Below are 25310 nucleotides of genomic sequence, written 5' to 3' on the forward strand. Positions count from 1 at the left end.
AATTGCAAAGAAAACTCAGCTGCTCGGTTTGTTGAGGACAGCCACCTCTCCTCCCTGCTTCCCCATGCCAGTGCAGGGAGTGCTGGAGGAAAGCATGCAGGATTTTGTAATGGGAAGGCAATGAGGAAAAAGTTTCTTGTAGGAGCTGACAGATTCCACAGTACAGCTTCGCCCAGTAAGAGAAGCTGTTAAGGGCAGGCTGCAGAGATGCAGTCTGGGGAGTCCCCGCAGAAAGCAGAGGTCAGTCATTAGGTGCAGACCACACTGGTAAGACATGCAATGGGAGTTTTGCTCACCGCTTGCTTGCACCAGGAACAGCTGATGGCTACAATCTCTTTACTGTGGAAGGCAAACTTCTGCTGGAAACCCTGTGAAGGGAAGGATAAAAGGCTTAGAGAATTCCCTCACAGCTTTCTACCAGGCAAAAGGACTTTCCCACCATGAAGAGAAAAGTTAACAAAGAGAGCATGCCTGCAGCTGGAGCCCTCCAGACCCCTGTAGGATAGCCCTAACCACCACTATAGTGCCAGGGAAGTCACTGCATTCTGCAGGGGTGTCCCTATTGCTCAAGGAAAGCATGTCTTGAAGACAGTCCCCTCCAGGATTCATTGGGCTCAAGGGAAGAACAACTCTGTGTGGGAAGCACTTATATGGCACTTCACTGTGCAAAACAGGGCATACATCTTGGTTTTACTGTAGGCTGCTGCTGCCAAACAAGAACGGTACAATGTACTTGGTCCCTAGTCCTGTTCTTGTCTCTGGTCTGACCTTAGCTTTTCTTCAGGATGATTAAAAAAAAAAATTAGATACCCTCTCACCTTGCCACACTGCCGACATTTCCCTTCCTGTCGCCGCCGGTGTACCCAGTGATGCCGGACAACAATGGGCTAAAGGAAAAAGAAAATAAAAGAGGAACGAAAGGCCCGATGTGTGTGTGAACACAGGAATAGGCAGGAGGAACGGACCCAGACCAGCCAGAACTCCTGTTCTTGCAGCACTGATCACACTCACCAGCCCCAATCTTCTGGGAGAAGGCACAGTCAAAGACTCAGGGGGCAAGAAGCCAAATTAAGCTGCTCAGAGAAGAGGGAATTAAAACCAGAAAAAAACAAGAAGGAAGGGATGGACACTGAAGAGTGCGAAGACACAAAGCAAGCCCAGTGGAGAGTGGGCAAGCAGTACTGCAGAGCACTACTTTGGTCATAAATCACATCACCATCCCTGAACATCCCTGCCCAGATGACCTCAGCAGCAGGTGAAAAATTTGCTTGTGGAAGGTGTGAAAATCCTCAAGGAGACACAATTTGTGCCCATGGCAAGAAAAAGGAAGCGCTTGCAGCTAAGCAGTGAAGTACCTAGCTGCATGTTCCTTGAGGAGAGCAACAGCCCCAAAGCCCTCCACAACCACTTCCCGCAGGATCACAGTGATGGAGGGCTGAGACTTGTAGGAGTGATTGTCAGGAGGTCAAAAGTTTTGTAATGAAGTACTACATTTCACATATCCCACCTTCCTATTCCAGCCCTCGATTGGGAACAGCATTGCTGGGGGATGAGTGGGAAGGGAGAAGCAAAAACAGAAGAGGGAGTATGAGTTCACAGCCCAGAGTGATAGGGCCCAAGACCTTGCTTTTGGGATCATGGTGATGATATGTGCAGAAACTGGCAGGAGATTTGGGTCAGCTCCACTGTTGGCTACTCCAAGTGCAGCACATGGGAGAGGATGAAGAGTCCTGTTGGCTATAGCAGGAATTATTCCAGTGGGAGCAGAAGGGGGCTATGTTCTGAGCTCAGCTCTGGGTCCCTGCAGGCACATCTAAGGAAAAGGCTGAACCTGAAGACGATCCTTGGCACCACAAAGGCTAGAACAGCACCTTCCTAGAGATACAAGAGGGAAGAGGATCCTTGGAGGAACTGAGGAGTATTAGAAAGATAGGATGGAGAAGCAGGGCTTGTGAGAAAAAGGAGGAAAACCAGAAAAGGGGAGGGACAGAAAACTCATAGAGTTTTGGAAAACTCATAGAGGTTGGACAGCAGAAAAACAGACACAAAAGTATGGGCAGAGGCAGAGAGTTGTCAGTAGAGGTCAAAAAGTATGTAAAGAACAAATAAGGGACCTGGGCTAAGAGTGATACGTGAAGGAGGCCCAGCAGGAGAAGCAAAGGAAAAAGGAAGGTTTAAAGCGATGCTGGAAGCTTCACCTTACCAGGTCACAGTGGCAGGCAGCCCTGTGCTTGAGTACCGTTCCCCTGCTGTGTTTGTGCTGGCACAGCAAACACAGCACAGGGGCACCAACTGTGTTACCAAAACAGCTCATGACTGAGCCACCCTCACTCACTCCAGAGCACTGCATGGGCTACATTGGCTGCACAGGCTGGAGGGTGAAGCATGGAGGCTGACACGTGCTTCCACCAGCGCAGCTCAGCAGACAGGTCTCAGGCCAGCGCAGCATGGGAGGTGTCTGCCCAGGGAGGCGATTGAGTCACCATCCCTGGCAGTATTTAAAAGATGGGTAGACGATGTGCTCAGGGACATGGTTTAGTGGCAGACAGGAATGGTTGGACTCGATGATCCATGAGGTCTTTTCCAACCTGGTGATTCTACGATTCTATGATTCTATGTTAAAACATGGGCTAAAGAGGTCCAACAAGACCACTGTGGGCACTTTCGAGTGCTACCTGCAGTACCCAGGTCAGGGCTGAGTGGTAAAGCCAGAAGCGAGCCTATAATGCTCCCTTCCAAACTGTGGGAGACTTGTGGAACTGCTGTTTGCCACAGCTGCCTCTGTGTGCTTGAGGACCAGCACAAGGGAGAAAAAAAACTCTCCCAGAAAACATTGTTTGCAGATTTACCCCATGTAGACGCAGGAGCTTTAGAAACGTAAATCGGCAGATGCTCTGCATTTGCTGCCCGTGAGCTCCTCACTCTTCACATCCAGACTGCACTGCTGCCTCGCAAAGAAACATCCCTTCTTCCGTGTAATGCCCTTATAGCCAGAAGACAGCATGGTGCTTTGATGGGCAACGTGCTAACAGCATCTGATTTATTTGCCACCAAACTGGAAAGGAGGGGGCAGATGTGGGTAGACATCTGAGGCACATCTCTCACCTCCCGTACGTTCCGGGATCCTGACTCCCTGAAGGAAGGTTTGCAGCGGAAATTTATCTGTAAATTGAACACATACGAGAGGAGTAAGTAAAACTATCATACCTGAAGGAAACCTACTAGATCTCACTTTACTACAGCAGGCCCAGAACCTCTGGAGATGTCTGGTGCTTGCTGTGAAACCTGTCATATGTCTCTGTTACTGAATAAAATGGGGTCTGCGGTCCCAATAATGTCACTAGATACTTTTTCGTATTGTCTCCTCAGAAAACTCCTCTTTGCAATGACAGATTGCAGTTCCTCCATCTGCTTGTGTTCCTCTAACCAAGAGGAAGGGCTGCCCAGGAAAAGGCTGTTACAGCTTTATGAGCCACAGAGAGGGCTTAACAGATTCTACTCACTTTCTCCAGCTGTTCGATGCAAGGTGTATGCACTATGATCTTGCAGGCTGCACACTTACGCCTGGAGAGAGGTTTTTGCTGGAGAATGAGAAAAGGGGAGAAAAAACATGCATGTGAATAGCAGTGTTCAGATGCCGGCAAGCTCAGCCTCCCATCATGCCTCCTTCATATATTTCAGAACGCAAAACAAGTCCTATAGGAAAGTTGGACACAATCCAGACTCCTCATGCAAGCAAAGGGATCTAAGCATATGCCTAGAGCAGATGATCTCAAGTCCAGGACAGAGCAGAGAGATGTTCTCCTCCTGTCCTGTCCTGCAGTCCTTGGCCTCTTCAGACACTACCCAAGAGCACCATGGAGATGGTCTTGGAGGCACCTGCAGGGCTCCCATGGTAAGCCCCATGGGCTGACACAGGTTAGCATCCATGCTCCATGTCCCGCACCATAAGTAAGACTGAACCCGGAAACTGGGCTAGAAGACCGCAGCAGCTCCTTAAAATCAGTCAGGAGGCAGCAGGCCTCTGTCTCCAACGCTCACTTTTCTTTTCTATTGAAGAGTCTTGGATTTCGATTATCTCCCTAAGAGTGTGGGATCCCAAGAGACTCTCCCTGGAATATCCTCATATGATCTCCGGGTGGGCAGCAACCCTGTGTTACATTCCCATTGCAAATCGAGCACCTGCACTTGCAGAAATTGGGTTGCAGCCCTGCAGCACGCAAAGGCAGGAGGAACCTTCGTCTTGGCAGACCCCCAGCAGCAGCAGGGCTTTCGTGTTCTCCCCACCGGGTGGCAGCACAGCCCGCATCTGTGGCCCTGACCAGGGACGCAGGTGACCCCAGGTGACTCACCAGCAGCTTTGCCATGCAGTTCTGCTCCCCAACGTAGCAGAAGTCTCCAGAGACATTGGTCTCAAACCAGATGTGCTCCCCATAGACTGCAGTCTCCTAAAAAGGCATAAGACATTTTTCTGAGAGAACCCGTAGACAGGAATTCGAGCCCATAAAGTGCTTTGTGTAAGGGACAAGATACTGGATAACACTGGAGGGTGGGAGGCTGGATTTAGGTATAGGCCAGGAGAAAAGATGTGCAGAACAACAAGGGCCATCATCTAGACAGAAGCTGCTGCCATGGCCACCTGTTGGAAACAAAGAGGGCCACAGGAAACCACTTCCAAGACCTACAGCTCAGTCAGTGTCCTGCACAGGGAAGCCGCTACCATCACCCCCTGAAGAAGGCATGGAGGCAAATTCAATGCAGGGGACTCTCCCCAGAGTATAAACAGCTTCTGTTCTATACGACATCAAGATGTAACTTAAAACCTGCCAGGCTTTGCCTTTGAAGAAACAAGGTCTTGGCTTCTGCTGCTTGGCCTCAGCCACCAGACCTTGGCTGCCAGGAGAAGAGCTGGCAGTGGAGTAGCTATGCCATCCTCCCAGGAACCACCTGTGCCTGCACAACCTCTCCTTGCAGCATCAAGGGGTGCTGCCAGCAGCACAGATGCTGGCACCAGCTGGTGGCACAGCGGAAGCCATAAATGTGTCAAAGCTAAAGTCACCTGGGAAGCCTCAGCCTGGGAAGAGCCTGCTGCTTCTTGGCTGAGAGCCCATTCCATGCAACGCCCAGCAAAACATGCTACAACTTACGCTCCAGTCCACAGTGCTGCGTATCTGCCTCTCCAAGTCACTCCTCAAGGCTAGTGCAGGGTTTGGCTGGGCTACCATGTGCTGGAGGCTGGACTTAGCAATAGCTTTCCTGGAAGACACAGGAGGGGTGGCTATGAGATCAGGGGAGGACGAATATGTGCAAAGAACAACCTGCATCCTAGGACAGAACAGAAAAACATCCTCAGGACCAAGTGGGTGGAAATTAGGTGAACCTTCAGGATCACTGGCAGATACTTGCTTCAGATACTACTGCCTTGCTGCTGCAAGGCAGCCCCATGGGACAAACTGGTGCTGGCCACGTTGCTGATGGCCCAGCTAAATATAGCCTGCACCTGGCAAAAGGCACAGCCTGGGCCTGATGAATCAAAGCCGTCGGGGATGACAGGTCCATTGCAAAACAGCCTGGGATACTCCACCAAGCTGTGGTGCTGGGGTTGCCTCTGCAGAGCCAACACTTGCCCCGCAGATGTTCCCCACAGCTCTCCCATACCAAGGAATCTCTGAGCCTGGGGCAATTTTAAGGACCAGAACAACCAGCCAGAAAAATATAGCTGTTTCTTTGGGGCTAGCAACTTCTGCCGGGTGTGCTACAGTGGAGGAAAGGAGTTAGCTGAGCCAGCCAGCTGGAGGAAGTGTGCATCTCCAGCCCACAAACAGGCCTCCCACCTCCCTTTGGCCCCGGGGCTAGCAGGAGGGCATACCTGCAAGCCCTGTGGACTGCACCGAGAGCATCAGAGGTAGCGCTACCCTGAGTCTCAGACAGAGATGCTCAAGGGACACGAGTGGCACTGCAAGACACCACTGGCAGCCAGGGCCAATGGTACTGAGCCTGGGTCTGCACTGAACCTTCCCATCCCAAGGTATCACCTGTTTGCACGTCACCACCATACATACAGCAGCCGGGGGCTCCAACCATCCGGGGAGGTGCGGCAGGGAGACTCCGATCCCAAGCACTCGGGGAGGGCGGCAGAGGGGTGCCTGGCTCCAGTCACCTCCACGCAGTGCTGAGCCAGCAGCCACAGGTGGTTGGAGGGGACCAGCCCAGGCCGGGTGACATTGCTGGAGCGTCGGCGCTGGCTGAGGCGGCGATAGTGGCCTGGCAAGCCATAGGTAGCCCGGCCATGCGTGAACTCAGTGGGCAGGTGGTGGGAGGAGGCACGTCGCAGGCAGCGGGGACCCCGTGACAGCAGCCTAGCCTGAAGTGGCAGCAGCCGGGGCAGCATGGCCAGCCACCTCTCCTCAGCCCAGCGCTTGCGCTGGCACTGCTCAGCTCCCACCACCACACCATCCTCTGGAGACTCGGACCCGGAGCTGTTGGTGCAGGGCATCGCATCCTGCTTCTCTCCAGTGGGGATGAGGCTTGCCAGGAGGATGGAGTGACTCAGCAGGTGGGCATCGATGGCTCCTGCCTGGCCCCCACGCTTTGTCTGCACTGCAAACCGGGGGCTGAGGCAGGGCGGCGTGGTGCTGGAGCGGCGGCGGGGGCCAGCATGCCGTGTCAGGCCCAGGCAGGAGAGGGCGGGCAGCGGGGTACCCAAGCCCTGGCAGTGCTGGGACAGCGAGGCAGAGGGCAGCCCCACTTGGGAGCGTCGCCTGGCCTTGCCTGTGGGCACAGCCACTCCGCTGGCACGCCGCAGCCCCTTCCTCCCAAAGTGACGCCTAAAAAAGTTTTCCATTGCACCCAGATAGTGGCTGTTAACACAGAGACCAAGAATTAAGTAGGGTCCCCCATGAGTACCCAGGTCAGGCTGCTGGCATCAGGGCACATGGAGGGGGAGACAGCAGGATACAGATGCCATGGCACATGGCAATGCCACCTGAAGGGCACAGCAGGGCTGGGATCCATTTGCTGGGACACTGCTGGGGCTCCTGCTTCCCGCAACTCCCCTGCTCCTTGAGTTTCACAGCTCAGCCCAGGGTCCTGCAATGGCAGGGCATGTGTCACCACCTGACTGGGGCCCTCTGCATCCCCTGCTCACCTCTGTGGGATCTGCAGAGTCCTTGCACCCAACAGCAGCCTGCAGGCATGCACGAGCTACCACTGTCACTCTCAACTTCCACGCTCTACAGGGTGGCTCCTCTACTCATCAAGAGGGTACAGGCACACCACTTGCCACTGCACTAAGGGTGTAACCTGCTGCACTCACTTCTACCTTCCTCCCTACTCACACTCTTACTTGCAGGCCAGCAACACCAGAGGACCTTCAGAGGAACAACCTGGCCCAAACCTCCTCTACCTCGAGGTCCATGCAAAAAGGTTAACTTGTCAGAAGCTTCTCTTTTGTTTGAGATATGCATGTACAATGGGACATAGGCGTAATTTTATGAACCACAAACTGGAGCTCTTGCTTAGTGCTTGTACCACAAGCAACCCATTGGGCTGTACCTCCATTTCTTTTGGAGAAGTACAAAGCTGAGTCTGTATTTTTAGAAGTGTTCAGGCTTGGTTCGGTCTCCTCCAGCCTGGTAAGCAAAGAAGCCAGCTCTTTAGTTTCTACAGTCTCATTGCCATGTCTGTACTCAGTAATGCAGCACAAAGAGGAAAGGAACGACAGTGATGCCCTCCAGAGGTATCTGCAGGTCAGAGAGCAGCATTAAGGTAGCTAAAGCCTGGCTGAACTGAAAGCAAATACAAAGTGCCACTGCCTCAGAGGGTTTTCTCACTCCTCAGGTCCCACCACAGTGAGCAATGCAGGTACACCCAGCACTACCTGATGACCAGCAGGCTAACTATCACACCACTGAGGCCCCTTTGCAGAGGACAAAAGCATGTTTTGCTGATCACCCTGCTTCAAGCCTGCCTGCCCCTGACCCAACAGTGTTCAATTCCTGTTCCTTCTCCCCACTGTCTGCAGGATAATGCACAGTACATGATGCACAGGAAATTGCATCAACAGGTGTTAGAAAGTGTTTGAACAAATAAAACATTAAAAACACAAGAGATAACACTGCCTGGGTGTGGCATGCTGCAGCAAACCCTTCTTGGCCAGGTTTAGCTGCTGTGGGAGACATTCTGTCCAACTACACCCCAAATGTGTTGAATGGATGCTCCCTCCTGCCCCAGATATTCCACTACCATGAAGCTGCTGTACTGCTTGCTGAGCTGCTGCTGTGGGCAGGAAGATGTCTTAACACAGCTTCCTTCCTTTTTGCAGCACAGTCTCGTGAGGAAATCTGCTAAAACAAGCTTGGCTTGACATTAATGTTTGGGTACTAGCTGATTATAGTCCTTTTTATCTTCAAGGTTCTCTGCAAGCGGCACATGGACTCACACTCCAGCCACCAGCGGTGGCAACCATCTGACAGCCCACAACAGCACCACATGGCAGCTCAGATATGATGGTAGCGATTTCCCAAGCTCTCGCAACTTACTTCCAGTCTGAGCCTTGAATGGTGTATCACAGACTGACTTCCAGGGGTGCCCAGGGTTGAGGTGCATCAGCAGAGCTGCATGCAGAGCAGCGAGGGAATCACACACTGGGCACAGAGAAGCCCAAGAAGAGATAAGACCTTAAAGCCCCTGGCCTAACACCAGCACATCTCTTGCCTCCCCACTGTTTGTCACTAAGACAAAGCAGAACAGCCAGTGCCTGTGGCTGCTCTGCAGACTGCATCCCTCACTCAGCTAGGTAAGGAGACTGGATGGAAACAGCCTGGCATTTGCAGGGTGGGAGGGAAAGGAAGTACTGCTGCATGCATCAGGATATCAACTCTACTTACAAGCAGCTTTGCACTATCATTTCAATCTCCTTCTGTGAATGAGAAAGGAGCCAGCAGCTCTAGTCTGTTCATGATCTGCTCTTGGGAGGTTCTCTTTTCCTAATCAGAACACTCAGAGCTCCTCAGTCTCCTATGCTCCCTGCCTAGCATTGGTAGGCAGAGATGCTGCTGAAGGAGGAACATGTCCTGGAGCATGGGCAGGCAGCAGTGCTGTCCTCAAGAGCTGGGGGAGAAGGAAGCTGTTGCAGGGAGCACTCGGGGTCTACGGACGCAGCTAACTTTGGTGGCAGGACCTAAATGGCCTTGAAGAGTCAAGCAGGAATCAAGGAGGAAAAACTTGCATCTTGTAATTTCAGCAGACGCAGAGCTTGTAGATCAGCTGATACTGAGACCCTGCTCTCCAGACAGCCAGCAACTATCCCTCCTGCAGCAGCGGTAGCCCCAATATCAGACAGGCTGACTTCTAGGGCTAAACATGCTGTTTTTAATCAAGGCAGTCTCTGCCCACATCAGGAAGAGCTTCTTGATATTCAGCTTCAGTATTCTGCTTTGCTTCTCTGTCCTCAAGCAAATCCCATGTACCATGCTGAACAGGCCTTCTGTGCCCTTAGACATGTAAAGGGATGCTGTGTCACATATCTGCTCCAACCATGGAGCTACAGCAAGGGAAAAAAGTCTGAAGGTTTCCCCGTGCTTTGTGACAAGAGCTTATCCTAATGGTGGTTGGCTCTGCCCCAGCTTGCTGTGGGCACTGGGAAGCTGCTGCAGGACTGGAGCACGGCAGCATGCAAGCAGGAGCCTATTTCAGTTTACAAGCTGCCTTCCCCTGGCAAGGATGCTTGACTTGCACAGCTCAACTACAGGGAAAGTGTGTTATTAATAGCAACGCCCGCATGACACCAAGATCTCCTGGGCTTCTGCCTCTCTGTCTCCTCCCTGCCAGGACACTGGCGGGACTGTGTGACAAGAGCCCATGAGCCCATTCAGGGAGCTGCTGCTCTTCCCCGCCCCACTGACATACCACTACTTGCCTCTGTTTCCATCACAAGCTCACCCACACTCTGTCCTTTCAGTGCTCCAATACTCAATCTTCCCTCGTATGCTGCCATCCCACACCAACCCTGCTGAGTTCCTGTCGCCACTCCTGCTCCCAAGCATCAGTCACCGACCTCTCTTCTTTCTCATGCTCTCTGGCCAGCCCTTTCTGACGTGCCACAAAGGAGCAACCGGCACAGACGAGTTCTGCTGAGGAAGGTGTCCCTGTGCCAGATGGGGAAGGGAACATGCCAGTCAAGATGTGGTGCAGCTCTCAGGGCGTTGGCTGCCATGAGGTAAGCAGCAACCAGCAAGTTCCCAAACTCTGCCGTTTGTTTCTACCCAAAATTTCCATTCCAGATGTAATCTCTCCTACATGTGAGTAAAATAGAGTCAAAAGCTGCCCTGTGTTGTGTCCAACATTAGGGAGCAAGCAGATACAGCTCGTCCAACACTGGGGTAGGGGGCCTCCATCCAAAACACAAGCCTTTGAAAGCATCATGAGGGGTGCGCTACAGGTTGTGCTCACCCTCTATTTTAGGATTAACTCATTTGATGTATTGCAACAAGTGCCACCGCCTACACAGGCCACAGCACCTTGCTCCCAAGCTCCTGAGTTCTCAAAGCATGGCATTCCCAGGGCAAACCACAGCCAAGGCCATCCTAATTTGGACTGTCACTCTCACACTGTGGAGGAGGAGATTACTGCTGCAACCTCACTGGTGCCACTCCAGGCTGCAGAAGGCAGTTTCTGGCCCTTGCAGAGCTATCAGAGGGGAAGAAGTCCCCATATGTTTCTCAGGGAGCCCCGGAGTTGATACAGAGGACTTCAGACCTCCCTCCTCGTGAGAAAGCAAGGGCTTAGAAACCAGCTGGTGGTCACATGCATGCAGCTGCAGAGGACCTCCTCCCAGCCTTGATGTCTCTGCATGTGCAACCCCAGTGCCCCTCTTTCCAGGAAGCTGCATGAAGACCCCTACCAGACCTACTGGGCATGGACAGTGAGAGCAAGCTGCCCCTGGCAACATCTAAAAAGCTTTGCTGACTTGCGCAGACACCCCTGTAAGTGGGCACTTTTGTTGACCAACCTGGAGGTCCTGGGACTGGACTGCTTCACAAAGCAATGTCAGTTTGGCCTCTTCGTATCCTTCTTGCATGTGGCTGAGCCAGAGCACAACTTGCAGCCTCCTGCCCCCACACATACACACTTCTGCTCCACGGTGCTGCAGCACCGCCAGCATACGGGCCCAATGCAAATACCCTAATACACCTCAGACATGAAAGGGTAATGGGATCCCTGAACAAGATGTCCAGAAGCAAAACTTGCCCTGGGGACAGGAATTTCAGAGCACATCCCAGACTGGCAGCAACAGCTCAGCATCACCAGTTTAGGACCACTTTTGACTGCAAGTGCCTTTTCATACCATCACTTCCAGGGTATTCACGCTCTGGTGGGAGCTGGGGATGCCACACAGAGCATACGCAGCCTCTAAGCCACCTTTCTTCAATGAGCAAGGCAGGGGGACAGATGCAGAGAGAAGCACCAGCAGGTCCTTGCAGGGAATTGTAGGCAAGGCAAAGAAATAAACCATCACGGCTTTGCTGCTTGTCATTGGAAGCTTCTTCAAGGGCAAAACCAGGTGGAAGGAACTGCCCAAAGTCACACCAGCAATGTGAGCACAGTCCCCACTGACTGGCACTGCCTGAACCAAGGCAAGCAAAAGGAATTAGCCATCCCACCCTCCCGCCTGGCCCTTGACAACAAAATGCTCTAAAGTTTGGCTTGCTGGGAGAACACAAGCGTGCCTAAGACTTCATTACAGTTCCTAGCATAACCCCACATCTTTTTGGTGGCATGCCCATCCTGCCTCTCTTCAAACTCTGCACAACACCCTGGTGCCATCTACCCTTCATCACCTTCTTGGTGCGAACCCAAGATGTACTTTGGGGGCCAGAAGCCCACAAGTATGTCTTGCTTCCCTAAACTATCCCACAGCAAAGTGGCCAGGGGCAAGAGGTCCTGTCATGGCTCAGGGTGGCTCCTCACTTCACTGTCCTCTGCCATCGGCAGAGGTCCGGCTGCCATCCCCACGCCCGCAGTCTAGCGGGATATCGCCAGCGCCACAACTGGCACAAGTTTGGGCAGCTGGAAATGCACCTCTGGCAGTGAAAACCTAAGCCCTCCTTCCAAAGGAGAAACAACGGCCAGGTGCCACCGAGTGCCACGGGCGGCTGTTTCGCAGAGCCCCTGCCTCAGCCCTGCAGGCTGCTTGTAGCCCTAGGGGCTCACTCCAGTTTCCGGGAGCAAACACAGCAGGAAAGTTGAGGGTCTAGCGATGACTTCGGGGTCTGCTTCCCCCTGCCCTTCCCCAGCAGGACGGGACCCGGTACCTGTTCGGACCGTGCCCGCGAACCGAGGACCGGCTCCCCAGCCCCTCCCAGCCCCCACCCAGCACAAATAAAAGCAGCAAAACGCGGTGGGCGAGGAGGAAGAGGAGGAGAAGCGAAGAGAGAGCGTGGGGAAAAGCCCCTGTGACCTGATCCGGAGCGGTGCGGGGTCCCGTAGGTGCCGGGCGGGTGTCGGTGGCCGCACAGCAGCCGCGGGTCAGCCCTCCCCAGCCAAGTCCTAGATTGGAGCGCTCGGCTTCTCCTCCCTCCGCCTCCTCCCCGCGCTGCGAACCCTGACAGCGCTCGTTAAAATACCCGAGCGCATTTCCTCCCCCAGCGGCCCCGCTGAGGCGCGGGAGGGGCGCAGAAAATCCAGGGGTCCCCCCAGCACCCCGCCGCATCCAGGGGAGGCCACCGCCTGCCAGAGCGGACACAGGGGCAGGAGGGAAGAAACCCGACAAGGATTTTCTCCTGCCTCTTCGGTACCTCTCCCTGCCGCCCTGGAGCCTGTGTTCTGCATCAAAAGCAGCACGGCCAGCAGGGTGAGAGAGGGGATTCTGCCCGTCTCTTGTGAGACCCCATCTGGAGTACTGTGTCCAGTTCTGGAATCCTCAACATGAGAAGGATATGGAGCTGTTGGAACAGATCCAGAGGAGGGCTACAAGGATGATCAAAAGACTGGAGCACCTCCCATACGAGGACAGGCTGAGAGAGTTGGGCTTGTTCAGCCTGGAGAAGGCTCTCAGGAGATCTTATAGTGACCTTCCAGTACCTGAAAGGGGCTACAAGAAAGCTGGAGATGGACTGTTCACAAAGGCTTGTAGTGATAGTACTAGGGGCAATGGGTATAAACTGGAGAGGGGCAGATTTAAACTAGACATAAACAAGAACTTCTTCACCATGTGGGTGGTGAGGCACTGGTACAGGCTGCCCAGGGAAGCTGTGGCTGCTCCATCCCTGGAGATGTTCAAGGCCAGGTTGGACGGGGCCTTGGGCCTGATCTAGTGGGAGGTGTCCCTGCCCATGGCAGGGGGGGTGGAATGGGATGACCTTTAAGGTCCCTTTCAACCCAAACCATCCTATGATTCTGTATAGGAGGTAACTTGCTCTCGAGTTACAGACAGTGTCTGGTCTGGGCAGGCTCCACAGTCGTCTCGGGAGCTTTTTATCTCCCTTTGTTTCTACAGCGCCCCCCTCCCGCCCCCCCCAGCCTTGCAGCCAGGCTAGGGACTTCCCCATCATGCTTCGCTGCTATCCGGGTTCCCCAGCTGCCCCCAGGGACCTGCTCTCAGCCAAACGCAACCCAGCTCCCTTTTGTGGCCACGAAACCCATCTCTGCTTTGGCCTTTGTGTAGAGGAGATGGGGGTCACACCAAAGGCCAGCTCTCTGATGCCTGCAAGGTGTGAGTCACAGCCTCTGTTATTTCTGTCATTTACCCATGAGCCGATGGCCACCTGATAGCCACGCAGGCGGCCCTAACTGAGTCAAGTGTGGGCAGCTGCAGCTGGGACCTCGTTCTTTCACACTCTGCCTCCTCCTGCCTGCCCCTTCCCCTTGCCTACATGTCACAGCTAAAATTAGACTGGGAGCTCTTCTCCTTTGTGTGTAGGAACATGCATGTGTTTGGACCGTGCCCAGTGTTCCTCGGGGCCTGGAGAGAGGCTATGGTAAAACAATCAAAATAAAATGTCAGGGGAGGTTGCTGCCAGCACCGCAAAGGCAGCCAGCTGCCTTCTTCGATGGGTATCTGGAAAGCAGTTCACAGGAAACCATTAAGCAGAGGGGAGCCAGGCCCAAAGGCTGAGCTATCACCACCACTGCTGCGCCGCTGCCTCTGTCACGGCAGAAGGAGTGAGTGGCCTTTGCAAAGCAGTGGGAGCTGGGGAGGGTGAGGACACGCGAGTAAACCTCTCCATCACCAAAGCTGCAGTGGTGATTGTTTGGCCCTTTTCTCACAGCATCAGCAGTGGGATAGGGGAGCTGGAGCTGCCTAGGGTAGGCAGGAAGATACGTTCACCCCTGCTCAGCCCTCCCCTCCCCTCAAACCCGAGAGCTGTAGAAGGATGGATGGCTCTGCCCTTTTCCCTACACATAATACCTGTCCTTTGGACTTCCTTCCCCAATGCTAGGAAAGGGCCAGATGTCACTAGCAGTAGAGCAGTCCTGGTGTCCACACAGCCACAAGGCAGCCGTGGTGCCCGCTGTGACCACAGGAGGAGGAGAGGCTGCAGGAGGGACCCTAGGAACAGTCTCCAGTCCATCAATGTTAAGACCCACTTATTGGGACTGGCAGGATGGTTTTTCAAAGAGGAAATTAAAGTTGTGGTATAACTAGACACCCATTCAGAGCAAAGAAGCCTAGCAAGAGATACATGCGGTTCATGCCCAACCCAATCTCCTGCAAAGGGAGTTTTTCTCCCATTGCCCCATGCCATGCTGCTCTCCCTGTCCCTTGCAGTCTATGCACATCAGAGACTCCAGCTGACAATGCCTGCTGTTCCTCACTTCTGCCACAGTGCCACCTCCCTCCTGGGCCGGCAGGACTCAGACTTGCAAACAGAAACAGCCTGGAGAGGTGCCCAGGGTGTATCTAGCTGGTCCCCAAATCCCTTCCAAGTCAAGCAGACCAGCAAGAGACAGGGTCACTGGTTCTTCAAGTCCCTTTCCCTAGAGGCAGCAGGAGTGGGAAGCCCAAGAGCCCTCTCCTCAAGCCAGCCAGGCAAACTTTCCTGCTGCTGTTCTCCTTCTTTTAGTATGTCACCCTGTGACTTAACTAAGCCCTGACCCTGCAAATATGCACAGAGGAGAATGGGTGGCAAGGGAGACCTTTGCCTCCCCTTGCTGCTGTCACAGGTTTTGGTCTGCTGTGTTCAAGCAGAAACCACTGCTCAAGTCAAAAGGCTCCCCAGCCCCACGCAGCCCTGAGCAAGAATTTCCAAGCGAGGAAAGCACCTGAAACCACATTACAAGTGGCAGCCCCTGCAGGTGTCTGCAAGTGTGGGACTGCTTGGCATCCCTGAGAAAGCTGATCTATGCCTCCCTGCAAAGCCTGAGGCTATGACAGGAAAGACGCCTCCTATTTCTGCGCTCCAAGGCTTCATCACGTCCCTGTGACTAAGCAAAGCAGATGACTATTTGCCACCCAAAAGGCATTTGTTGGTTTAACTGTAACCCTGTTAGTGATATCAAGTATAATCTTTGGTTTCACTTTTCCACCTCGTGGCAGGGAGCTACCATGTCTTATTCTCCCCCACCTCACCTGAAAATTAAAGTAACTCATTTTAGCAGAGCTAAATGTATCACCTCTTGGTTTTGCTAAAGGTCAGCCTGTTCCTCTGCTACAAATGGGAGGGCAGGAGAAGTTGATTTTTTTCTCCCTCACCCTTTTTGTTCTAAATGCCCTCAACCTAACGGCTCTTAGCTGCTTCCCTTTCTTCTTTCATCCTAACAACCTCAAATCAGCTAGCTTCTGCAGCTTCACCGATGGACTGTTTTCTCCTGCCATCCTTCACAGAAGAGATCCCAGGGGAAGAGGTGCTGCCAGTTCAGGGAGTAGCCCACTCTTCCCCTTCCCAGTGGAGGCTAACACTTCACTGCAGACTTGGCAGCACAGGGCTGCCTCACTTTGCTCCCCAAGTTTCTCCGCTCCCATTCCCACAGAGTGAGACTGAGCGCTCTAGAGACCACCAGAGCCAGGCGAGCAACACAGGCTCCTGGTGCGGAGGTTGGGCAGGTGCCATTGTGCAGCTTGAACTGCTATCAGGACATGCAAGTCCATGCAGCATTAAGCTGCCAAACAGCTGCCTTGGCTGGAGGTTTGCCTCTGAGCATCACCCAGCTTGCAGCAGTGGCTAACAAGTTTAAGCCAGTGAGCACACCTGCCACTTCACCCACAGCAGCACAAAAAAGCTCAGCTCCATGTAGATGCTTTGCAAAGCCCTCCCTTGCAGAAGAGAAGGAAACAAAACCAGGAACAAGGAGACAAGGCCAGTGACCCTGCAGAGGGGACATGCCACAACACCCAGCTGAAGCAAACCCCCGGGAAAGGGCCCAAGCTGCACAACAAAGCACCGAAGAGCAACCATGCCCTCTGGTGTTCAACCCATGGCGCTTTGGGCCTCTTCAAACCCCATCCACTTCTCTACAGAGCACTAATCTGCCTCAACAAATCCAGCCATGAGACTCCCAAGAAGCACTGGGACACAAGCTCTTTGTGTCTACAAGGTCAGGCAAGCTGAAGACTAAGCAAGAAACCTGGAAGGGCTCAGAACGCTTTGTAGACGGAGTGATACCCAGAGAAACCATTTAGCAGAAGCCAGGAAGCAGCAGTCCCCAGTGGGGGTCTTCCGCTGCGGCACTTCTGTACGGCACTCATACAAGAAGAATCAAACCCTGACCACGCTGATGTGCTGCTCACAAAGACCATGGCATAGGGAGCCTGGGAACAGGGCCTGGGACTTGACTCTACCTCCACATCTCCTTGGGAGCTACTGTGAGCCCCCAGCATCATTCTAGCTTAGGTATTGGCTCCCATGCAGCAACTACGCCCCAGCAATTGTGACTGCCTTCAAGGCCCTGATTTCCCACCATGTCTGGCAGCCCCAGCTCTATTGAACTTCAGGATGCTTTGGCCATTTGGCTAACCCACCCTCTCAACATTATCATCTTAGGTCTTCAAAGCCCTAAGTATGCATAGGGTCTAGGTGCTATGGCCCTCATGCCCACAATGCCTAGGACATGGAGGAGGAAGACCTCAACCAACCTTCACCCCAAACACCAGCAAAACAGGGGCTGCCATGTTAGTTGATAAAAGTCTGGCAGCGACCTGCCCTCTAGAACAAGGTTAGTCACACACAGGCAACAGGCAGACAGCCTGGCTTTTGGTGGCCTTGGTTAAAGCAGACACAAGAGGGTGATGTAAGGTGAGACGTGGATGAAAAGGAGGAGAGCTCTTGAGCAGAAACACTGTGGCAGATGCTCAGACTGCACAGCCTGTGCAAGCCAATAAAAATACCACATACTTATACACCGCTGGCCAGTGCTTTATCCTCCTGGATTCCCATCGGCTGGGCTGGCTGCCCTGGAGACAAGAGAAGGCACCTTTGTGGGGCAGGTGGAGTCTACGGACACAAAGAGAGTGGTCAGCAAGCCCACCCCATAAGCACGCCTGGCAACGCGGCACACAGCACTGTCCTCCCCCTTCACAGCTTTCCTGCCCTGGTACCATATCCCTCCACCCCACATGCTCTCCCAACAGTCTTGGCATTTGCAAATCCCAGAGGCCCCAACAGCACCCATGCTACCACCCCTGCTGTCAGCCATGGAGGTAACTTAGGAAACATAACCACAGAGCTAGGGTCAGCAAGGCCACTTTTCACTTTGGAGCCAGTCAGTGAACACTGAGCACCATGATCTGCCTTCTGGGATACTAACCCAGCCCAATCCAATCCAGAGTCACCTGCAGCCCAACCAAGCCAGCTGCAAGAGCCTATGGTTGCCCAGGGTCTGCACCTCCAGGGGGTGCATGGCTCAGGGACTTGGGGCTAGTTTGGCCCTGCTTCTCTCCCTCCTCCCCTGTGCCAGCCTGGATCCTGGCAGCCTTCACCTCGACTGCTGGGTCCAGGCATGGATTTGAATTTCAAATGAATCATGAAAGCACGTGCCAAGCTTTGCATGGAGGAACATTATTTTGGCAGGGCAGTTCACCTGCTCCCAGCCCTCTAGCCCCTACACATGGGCACCTAGCCCTTGGAGCCCTTGCCCACTGCCAGCCAGGGGCTGGGGAGCAAAGCTCTTGGTGACCAAGCACAGAAGAAGAGCACCTTTCTTGGGATCCCTCTGACACCGACCACCACCACATCTGCTTCCTCCACCATTCAAACGGCAAGAAAACTTGTGGGCGGCTAATGCTGTTGTTTGAGCCCAGGCTGGGGGTGCTTGCCAGCAGCCCGTGCTGGAGCATCTCCCAACCCCAGGCCAACCTGTAGCCCAGCCAGAAGCTCAACTGGGGAATAAGGTGCCTCTGACCATGCACCTCAGCAGCTCTCACGGGACAGGAGCCTCACTGCCTCTTAATCCCGCCATCTGCCAGCTTCTGACGGGTACAAAATCCCTGCAGAAAATATCCGCCCCACCCCCTTCGTATTTCAACAGCAGCAGTTGCCAAGTGCCTGCTGCCAACATGCCCCACGCCATGTCCCCTGGCGTAGTGACCTCAGGCTTGTGCAGTAAGAGGCTTAGTGCTGGATCTGAGCAGCTCCCAGCACGGGCCAGTGTGGCAAGGCAGGATGAGATACAGATAATCTGATTGAGAAAGAACTTTCACACGGAGGGGCCAGCACGTTGCCGGTTGCACAGCCCCCCGCTCCCTGTCCATGCTGCCTACAGGCTGTGCTGGAGGCTGGGAGCTCAGGAAGAAGCTCTAAGCTGCCTTAGGTACATCTAAGCACATATTCTCCATCTTCATCCAGCCAGTGAGCCCTGCTCGAGAGGATGTGGGACCCCCAGCCAGCAAGGAGCAGGCAAGGAGGAGTCCCCAAACTTTCTGGCTCCAGATCCACACCTGCACTGCAAACAGTAAGCGAGGGATGGGCTGTTCCGGCACCCACATTTCCTGTGGGAGCTGAGCTGTGCCAAAACAAGGGGAAAACCCTCTGCAACAAGCCTCTTCGTTAGCTCCCCTGACTTCCTGGGACAGCCTGCCAGTGGGGCCATGTGACTTTCTGCAAAGCCACAGCGTGTTTTGTGTTTTGGAGATGAGGCAGCTCCCACCTCACAGAGAGCAGAGCTGCAGCCAGCGAGCAAGTGGTCAGAGATGGGGAGAGCAGAGACAGGGAAGGGGCAAACACCTAGCTTTTCCCTGCTGGTCCCAGGTGGGATTTTCACACACCTCTGTCTGGGAGCCCCCTTGTGAGGCTGGGACCAGGCTGCTGTGCCGGCAGAGACTACCACAAGCTGGCATCCTGCAGTACTGCCAGTAGAGCTGCATCAGCCCACAAGGCACAATGAAAGCTTCTACCACTGACTTGGGGCAAGTGGAAGACAGCATGGCAGCAAAGATACGACTACCTGTGGCCAGACTTCTGTCTGCCCTTAGAGAGGGGCTTCCCACAACAGCAACAGGTACCTACTGCCCTGCACCAGCAACTTGGGCAGCATCCCCCAATCAATCAGCAACAGGTCCCCAGCTCCCATCGGTCCCTGCCAGCTGGGAAGGGCTTCTCCAAGACAGGGAATACTCAGATCATTTCTCCAGACCCTCAACCACTAGGAAAAGGCTGATAGCCATGAGATGGGCAAAGCTTGGGCAGGTTGTTCCCAGGCACAGGACCAATGGTTTCAAGTAGAAACTGGAACTGACAGCCTAACCCAGACAGCACAACCTGCTCCCATTCCTCCTGGGCACTAGCCTGGCCAGCGCAGTCTCATCACTTGCCTCGGCAGGCCTTCATCCTCTGCCTGACATCCTGATGGGGAGGAGAAGAAAGCCTCCCAAAACCAAAGAGAGGCTGTAGCTGCTGCTAGACCTGCAAGTTGCAACAGAAACACAGGGTATTGCTTTTGTAATACTAGAGAGCTGTCTCAGGAAAGCTCCTGGACTCTGGATCACAAAGACAGAGGCACTTATTTCCTTGGAGCCTGGTGCCAGGTCAAGAACCAGCAAGACAGGTTTCCCCTATTTCTGCACCTTGTCCATGCCCCTGAGTAGGTCCTACACCAGAGTCCCTGCCTCTAAAAGTATCCAGCAGAGGTAATTCACCTCCTGCCCGTCCCTTCTTTTCTGACAAGGATGGCTTATGGGCCCAGGGGTCAAGGAGCCTGAGCCTCATTCTGCAGCCCTACCTCTGCTCCTGAGCTCAGCATCTCAAAGTCAGCATCCACTTATGGGAGACAGGAAGCAAGCAAACACATGGCTGAAAGCTAACTCAGAAGCTTCAGCTCACAGAATCACCTAGAAAAAGCAAACCAGAGCTCCGACAAAAGCAGAGCTGGGAGTTACCTCTAGAGGCTTTGCCAAGGCTCTGGAGAGGCTGTCTGCTCCCCAAGCATAACACCACAACGAGAGAAGAAAATCCTACACTGCATCCCCCCCTGCCTACCAGAGCCCAAGTTGTCTTCCAAGAGAGCATCCCTTCATCCCAGAGAAGCTGGCCTAGGAGCATCTGCTCTTAGTCCCCAAGAGGACACATGTACTCAGATAGACCCCAAACTTTCCAACCTTGCAACATCTGTGGCTCTGCCTCTCCCTTCTCAACAGTCTTCTTGCAAAGACCAGTAACCACTTCCAGCACCCCCCTACCTTTCTGCTGCCCTTCTTTCCTACTATCATTTCTGTTCAAAGGAGGGAAGAGATCCTTTGTCCTCCCCTCAGCCCCTTGAGGAGATTACAGGGTTTCTTGGAAGGGATGCTCCAACTCCTAAGCAGATTAGAGGCCCTGCCACCTTCTCCAGTGTGGGTGCATGGTGCTGTGGCAGCCTCTGCTCTGATCTTGGGAGGACAGCAGAGCTGCTGGCAGGTGCTGAGGCTGGAGAGATGAGGCAGGTGGCAGGCAGGGACCATGCTAGGGAGGGTCCCAGCCTCCAGGAGCACCTGGGCCCTCTGCACTCTTATCCTTCCCTGCCTCATCCCAACAGTTCCACCGGGAAGCTGCGCTGGCTGCCAACAAGCATGGCTGCTCAGCAGACCTAGTACCAGTGCCTCTTTTTTTTTTTTTTTTTTAGCCCTGGCAAGATCAAAAGTCCCTGAGCTGCCCCACAGGAGATCAGGCCCAGAGCTGAGCGCAGAGCAAACACGGCATCACGAACAGCTCTCCCAGCACATCCCGGCTGCCCCACAAACAAGCCCAGGTGTCACTCCAGGGGGCAGCTGGGGACTCCCAGGGGTGTCACAGTCCCGGGCCCAGCTAATGCCACCCATCACCTGGGAGCTGGATAGGGAGCAGAGGGTGGATGGTTTCGGAGCTAGAGGTATGCAAATGCTGCATGCATGGAGGAGGTGGAAGAGGAGAATTGCTCAACAGCTAGCTGGCAGCTAGGTGCATTGTGAAAAAGCCTGTCCCGAGCTAAGTGCTGCTCTCAGCCTGCCAACAAGAAGATTGCAAACTTCAGGCTTGTCACCACTGTCTGCCAGGGGTCCTGGGGCTTACCCTATCACACAGCCCTTCTACCACATCCCTGCTAGGGGAAAGCAAACCCAAAGCCCTGTGCCTTGGCTGGACCCACTCACCAAGCAAGGGCTGGCAAGTTCAAGGGCACACGGCAGTATCACCCCACACAGTGGGGATGAGGAAGGCTGGGTGACTGTCCCACTGGCACATATCCCCCAGCTTTCACATGGGCACAAGCAACATGCTTGCAAGAAAGTCAGTGACAAGTGACATCTCAGAAAGACGTAGGCGGGTGCTCGGCTCAGTTTCTTGAGTGCCGTTTACCCATATGCCTTGCCACCCACAGACCTTTCCTGGGGCAATGGCAGGCACCCCTGGGCTCGTGTGCAGGCTCCAGCACTAGGTCTGCCAAAGCACCACAGCTGAAAAGCTGGTCCCATGTGCTCTGCAGGGCAACCACCCACTGGCCCTTGGTGGCAGCTACGCGTCCTGCTTATGCTGCTGCAGCAGATCCAGCCATCACACATACCACCCCCGAAGCAGAATGTGTTAAAGACCCTGAAGTCCACAGGGAAGACCCATTTCAGCATCCCATCAACATCCTCCATACTGATGGGAGAGAGCAAGAAAGGAGCTTTGTCCCCAGCACTCCCAATCCCTCCTCAAGCTCCCCCTGAGAAATGTAAATCATGCTGTTCACTCACAGCACAAGAAACGGGGCACCTAGGAAGGAAATTTAATCCTAACCACCTATTATCTGATCAGCCCCAATCTCTTTATCAGCCCAATTAAAAGAATTACCCATCCGTGCCCTGGATGCACGTATTGTGTGCTTGTCTCCATCAGCTCTGAAGCCAATTACTCCACCCTCCTGTAAGGCAATTACAAGGTACAAAAATAAGCCCGCTTGCAAAACACAGGAGAATAATGTACTGTTGCAGGCCAGAGCTTTGGGGCTTACCCCTCTTTTGCTTCAAATCCCTCTGGGGTTCACCTGCTGTGGGGACAGGGCAGGCTCTCTTGTCATTTTATGGACCTGTGCCCACCTCAGGAGAACTCTCCCACTCAGGTAGGCATGAATATAGCAGCATGCAGCCACTCATCCTGCACAGCTTCCCACAGAACCCACCTCCCACGGGCACATGTAGGAGCCCCTTCCTTCTTGGAGGCCTGTGGGAATCTCTCATGACTCCTCTGCAGCTCTGGGTGCTGCATTTGTCACCAAAAGCTGGAGGAAACCAGCAGAAGAAAAGCAAGAGAAGCAGCCATGTACCAAAGGACCCAACAACCATTTCCAGCTGTCCCGGCAGGCATACTGGCCCCCTCCAGCTCAGCACCTCCTGCCTGTCCCACTTTGCTTCTCTCCCACATGTCCATGCTGCAGAAAGCTGTTCACATAGGAAGAACTTCCCCTTGCTGTAGGGTCTGATATATTTTGCAGGAACAGCAGCCTGAACCCCTGGGAGCCAGAGAAAGATGCCAGACACTACTATGGACAGGTCAGCAACTGCTAGCAGCTTCAGGCAGCCGTTGCCACCAGCTATGAAATCAGAGCAGAGGAGAAACCAGAGCAGCATCTGCGGTGGGGTGACCTTGGAAGCCCTCAGTTTCCAGCTCCAGCTTGGGTGTGGAGGCTGAAATTGAGGCCTTTCCCTTCCATCCAGCACCTGTGACACCATGCAGGAGCACTGCATCCTGCTTTGGGCTCCCTGTACACGAAAAATGCTGATGAGCGGCAGCAAGTTCAGCAGAGGATCACCAAGGCAGTTAGGGAGAGGAGCTATCAGATACAAGGAGTCTCGGATGAAGAGTATGGTTTGGCCTGTAGAAGAGTAGGTTAAGGGTGAATATTGTTACGTTCTTCAGCTACCTGATGGGGTTCAGATAAAACTAAGGCAGACACTGCTCTTAGAGGAGGACAGCAACAACCCAAAAGACAAAGGGTATAGACTGCAACAAGGGAAACTCTGAATAGATATGAGGGAAAAAAATTTCCCAGGAGCTTAAAGCAGGGAAGCAGGTGCCCAGAGAGGCTGTGTAGTCTCCACGCCAGTGACACTCAAAACTCAATATCAGTAGCCTGATCAAATTCAGCCCTGCTTTGATGTAGCAGGTCAGATCAGGTGACCTCCAGAGGTCTCTTCAAGCCCCAGTTATTCAGTGTTTTTACATGGCTCTAGATGGCAGGGACACCCTTTTGCTTACACATGCTACAGTCCCCCAGATCCCATGAGGCCAAGAGCAAGGCTGTGGGAGGCACAAGAAGCCCAGCTGACTATGGAGAGGAGGCAAGCAAAGTGGGGACCCCAGCTTCCAGCTTCTGGAACACCAGCAGGCGGCACAGGACCAACTGAAGTGCGGGATGGGTGTGCAGGGATGAACACTTGCAGTTCTGAGTGGGTGGAAACGAATCCTCTAGAGAGTAGGCTGACTTCTCCAAGGAGGACAGCGGGTGCAGTTAGAGCGATGCTTCCCAACTTTCCACTGCTTTTGTCAAGAGCATCCCCCTCAGTCCCCGAGGAAAACCCAAGTGCAGCCTGCTGTGTCCCCGAGGAACACCCAAGAGCATCCCCCTCGGTCCCCGAGGAAAACCCAAGCACAGCCCACTGCGTCCCCGAGGAACACCCAAGCGCATCCCCTTCGGTCCCCGAGGAAAAACCAAGCGCATCTCCCAAGGAAAACCCAAGAGCATCGCCCTAGATCCCCTCAATATACCCAAGCGCATCCCTCTGGGTCCTCTCGGAACACCCAAGCGCATCCCCTTGGGTCCCCACACCCCGTCCCGCACCCCGGGGCGGTTCCTGACTCGCTAGCGGGTCGGTGGGGGCGCTGCCCGCGGCGGGGGCTCAGCACTCGGGATGCCGCGGCGCCCGCTGCCCCGTAGCCCGCCCGCCGCTCACCTGCGCCCAAAGAGCCTGAGGCCAGTGAAGCGCTTGTTGCTGTGCCGGCGGCCCAGCGGCGGCGGGCCCCGCTCGGGCTCGGCGCTGCCCGCCGCCTCGGAGGAGCCGGCGGAGGAGGAGGAGGAGGAGGAGGCGGAGGGCGAGCCGGCGGGCGGCGGGGACTCCATGGCTACGCTCGGGGCTCGCCGCGCGGCCGCCCCGCGCCGGGGAGGGCAGGGAGGGGACGGGGCGGGCGGGGGGGCGGGGCGGCCGCCGGGGTCCCGCCCCGGCGGCAGGAAGTGCGGGCGCGCACCGGGGGCAACGGGGGCTCCGGCAGCGCCCCCTGCCGCCAGCCTGGGGAGCCGGGGGTCGGCCCTGCCGCCGCCCCGCGCTCGGGAAGAGGCTTGGCGGCGGCCGCGGAGCCTCCACCTCCTCCTCTTCCTCCTCCTCTCCGCCTCCCATTGTTCACGGCCGGACGAGGTGGGGACGGAGGCAGCAGCCTCGTCGCCGCCACCGCCCTCTCCGGGGACCAGGAGCCTCGACCCAGCCCGGCGAGCCGCCCGCCCCGCTTCTCCTCCCGGCCCCCCGGCGCAGGGGCTGCCGCTGCCAGGCTGCCTTCGGCCAGGAAACGGCCTCGCAGGAGCGACGGACAAACCCTCTTTTGCATGGAAAATGAGCCGTCCGGGATGGCCGCTTTGCCCCGCTCCCCCAGGGGTGCCAAGCCAGGCTGACAGCCAGGGCTGCGCGGGCTTCCCCCGCAGGGTCCCAGTCGCCAAGCCCCGCAGGGTCCCAGTCACCAAGCACCACAGGTTCCCAGTCGCCAGCCCGGTGCAGCCACTGGTGCTGACCTACAGCCCCCTCAGGGCAGTCCCGCTGGTCACCCTGAGTACCAGCTGTTCCCAGGAGGGCTGGTGGCGATAGGGACACACCTTCCGGCGCCCACCGGCTGCACGAGGAACCTGACAGCCCAGGCCAAGCACCGCTGACCCCGTGCGCTCACAGCCTTGGCGTC

At 54.9% G+C, this 25310-nt stretch overlaps 1 protein-coding gene across 3 annotated transcripts in view; it reads right to left on the reverse strand.

The window, feature by feature from the left end:
- DGKZ (diacylglycerol kinase zeta) overlaps nucleotides 1–24536 on the reverse strand; it is a 41892-nt gene extending 17356 nt beyond the window's left edge. Inside the window, exons 1-7 of one of the 3 annotated variants that reach the window (XM_069857981.1) lie at nucleotides 24320–24536; nucleotides 5148–5256; nucleotides 4353–4448; nucleotides 3504–3581; nucleotides 3106–3162; nucleotides 819–887; nucleotides 297–368 (exon numbers count right to left, since the gene is read on the reverse strand). In XM_069857981.1, coding sequence (XP_069714082.1) covers nucleotides 297–368; nucleotides 819–887; nucleotides 3106–3162; nucleotides 3504–3581; nucleotides 4353–4448; nucleotides 5148–5256; nucleotides 24320–24486 — 648 coding nt within the window. In that variant the 5' untranslated portion in view covers nucleotides 24487–24536. Of the gene's footprint in view, nucleotides 1–296; nucleotides 369–818; nucleotides 888–3105; nucleotides 3163–3503; nucleotides 3582–4352; nucleotides 4449–5147; nucleotides 5257–6062; nucleotides 8495–24319 lie in introns of those variants that run through there. The other 2 variants (XM_069857979.1, XM_069857980.1) reach the window with 2 other exon arrangements.
- Nucleotides 24537–25310: the final 774 nt, after the last annotated feature.

This window comes from Phaenicophaeus curvirostris, chromosome 5 (assembly GCF_032191515.1).
Source record: "Phaenicophaeus curvirostris isolate KB17595 chromosome 5, BPBGC_Pcur_1.0, whole genome shotgun sequence".
In the NCBI taxonomy this organism is placed as follows: domain Eukaryota; kingdom Metazoa; phylum Chordata; class Aves; order Cuculiformes; family Cuculidae; genus Phaenicophaeus; species Phaenicophaeus curvirostris.